At 40.3% G+C, this 1,507-nt stretch overlaps 1 protein-coding gene across 1 annotated transcript in view; it reads left to right on the top strand.

Moving 5' to 3' along the window:
* The window catches only part of LOC103396861 (disks large homolog 1-like), a 10,383-nt gene extending 9,323 nt beyond the window's left edge, over nt 1–1,060 (top strand). The window contains exon 7 of the mRNA XM_025052459.1: nt 1,008–1,060. Within this exon, the coding sequence (XP_024908227.1) occupies nt 1,008–1,060 (53 nt within the window). The remainder of the gene's footprint in view (nt 1–1,007) is intronic.
* The last annotated feature ends 447 nt before the right edge of the window (nt 1,061–1,507 follow it).

Genomic DNA, 1,507 nt, shown 5'->3' with positions numbered 1-1,507 from the left:
TGTCTGTCTGTCTATAACTTTTTTCATTTTAACAATTTCCATTTCAGTATGTTTGTGTGTCCTCTCAGGTTTCCTCCCACAGTCTATACACGTGCACAACTATAGAACAACTATTCACTATAAACTGACTTTGGTTGTGAATTTGAATTTGTGGGATTTGTGTTTGTTCTTTTGTGGCCCACACCTGTCTGATAACTGCAGGGATTACATCCTCCCTCTCCCCCTGAGACCCTGAATAGTTTTAGGCAGTTACAGAAAGTTGAGTTAAAAAAAAAAAGATAAAGATGAGGATGGCAGGTAACCAGATGCCCTGGTTATGAACCTGGTTAGGACATTATTGAATATTTTTTTCTTGTCACACTCTTTTGCAACATCCTCTGCAACAACAGACTCACCAAAATGTCACCATAACATCTAAGCAATCTGTAACTGAATCTCATTGTTATAGTGTCATGTGGTCTGTTGATTGGTGAACGTCTCATTGACGTCTCCTCGTTACACAACATGGCTAATCCCTCTTTCTGATCCTCTCCTGCCTCCTCCTCCTCCTTGCAGTAACACATAACATAACCTCAAACACTTGGGTCTTGAAAAACAAATATAGCTAATATTGGGGACATAGTTCAGGTATGGCTCAGAAGTGGACAAAAATAACTGTCAAAAATAACCAATTACCAATACATTTACAAAATAAACATGACTAAAAGCTTTTTAAATTGTCTACCATAATTAAAGGCTTATTTAAGTAAAGAAACCTGCTTTTTGTGTCTAAACCGGAGGTGGGTCACAGGGTTCATCCACTTTAAATCAACTCTCAGATGGAGAAACGTCCTGAAATTAAAAGAATGTTTTTTGAGTTTGTGTTCAGACATGCATGTGTGCATGGTTTTGTGTGTATGTGTTTTTTTTCTTCCCCATGTACCTGCACAACCAGTCTCTCTTCTATTAACTCGCTCTTATGTAACAGCCTATTTAAAATTCTCATCTTTGTCACCTTTTCTCCTCAGGCTGCAGGCCCAAGACCTGCTGCAACATTTACATTGTACACACTTGTTACTAATCCTTGTAGACATTAAAGCCTGCTGAGCCTGCAGATGTATTTTAAAGCCTGTAAACTAAAGGATCAGTCCTGCTTTTACAAAGTCACTCACCGCATACGTAATAAGCTGTAGACATTTTTCAAAAAATCAAGTTGGACCTCATTGTAACTTGAACCTCATTGTCATAAAACTAGGTCATCTATTTGTTCTCATGATTATCTTACTGTAGTTCCTCAAAAACTGTTTTCAGTTCACATGCTTTCCCATTGGCTGAAACACGCCACGACATTGAGTCTATTTCATGGGGGGCGGCAGTTTCACATTGCACAACCCCCCTAAACCTTCCTGCAGGTGGTGAGTCCACTGGAAGGTACCAACCGCCCTAACCGGATTCGAACTTGCCCAGGAGGTGAACCCTGGAGTTCCACACCAATGACAGAGACATTGCCTCTGGGCCAAAGCGCCAC

This window comes from Cynoglossus semilaevis, chromosome 20 (assembly GCF_000523025.1).
Source record: "Cynoglossus semilaevis isolate Cse_v1.0 chromosome 20, Cse_v1.0, whole genome shotgun sequence".
Lineage (NCBI taxonomy): Eukaryota > Metazoa > Chordata > Actinopteri > Pleuronectiformes > Cynoglossidae > Cynoglossus > Cynoglossus semilaevis.
Note: the sequence above shows the minus strand (reverse complement) of the source record. Positions and strands in the feature narration are given on the sequence as shown.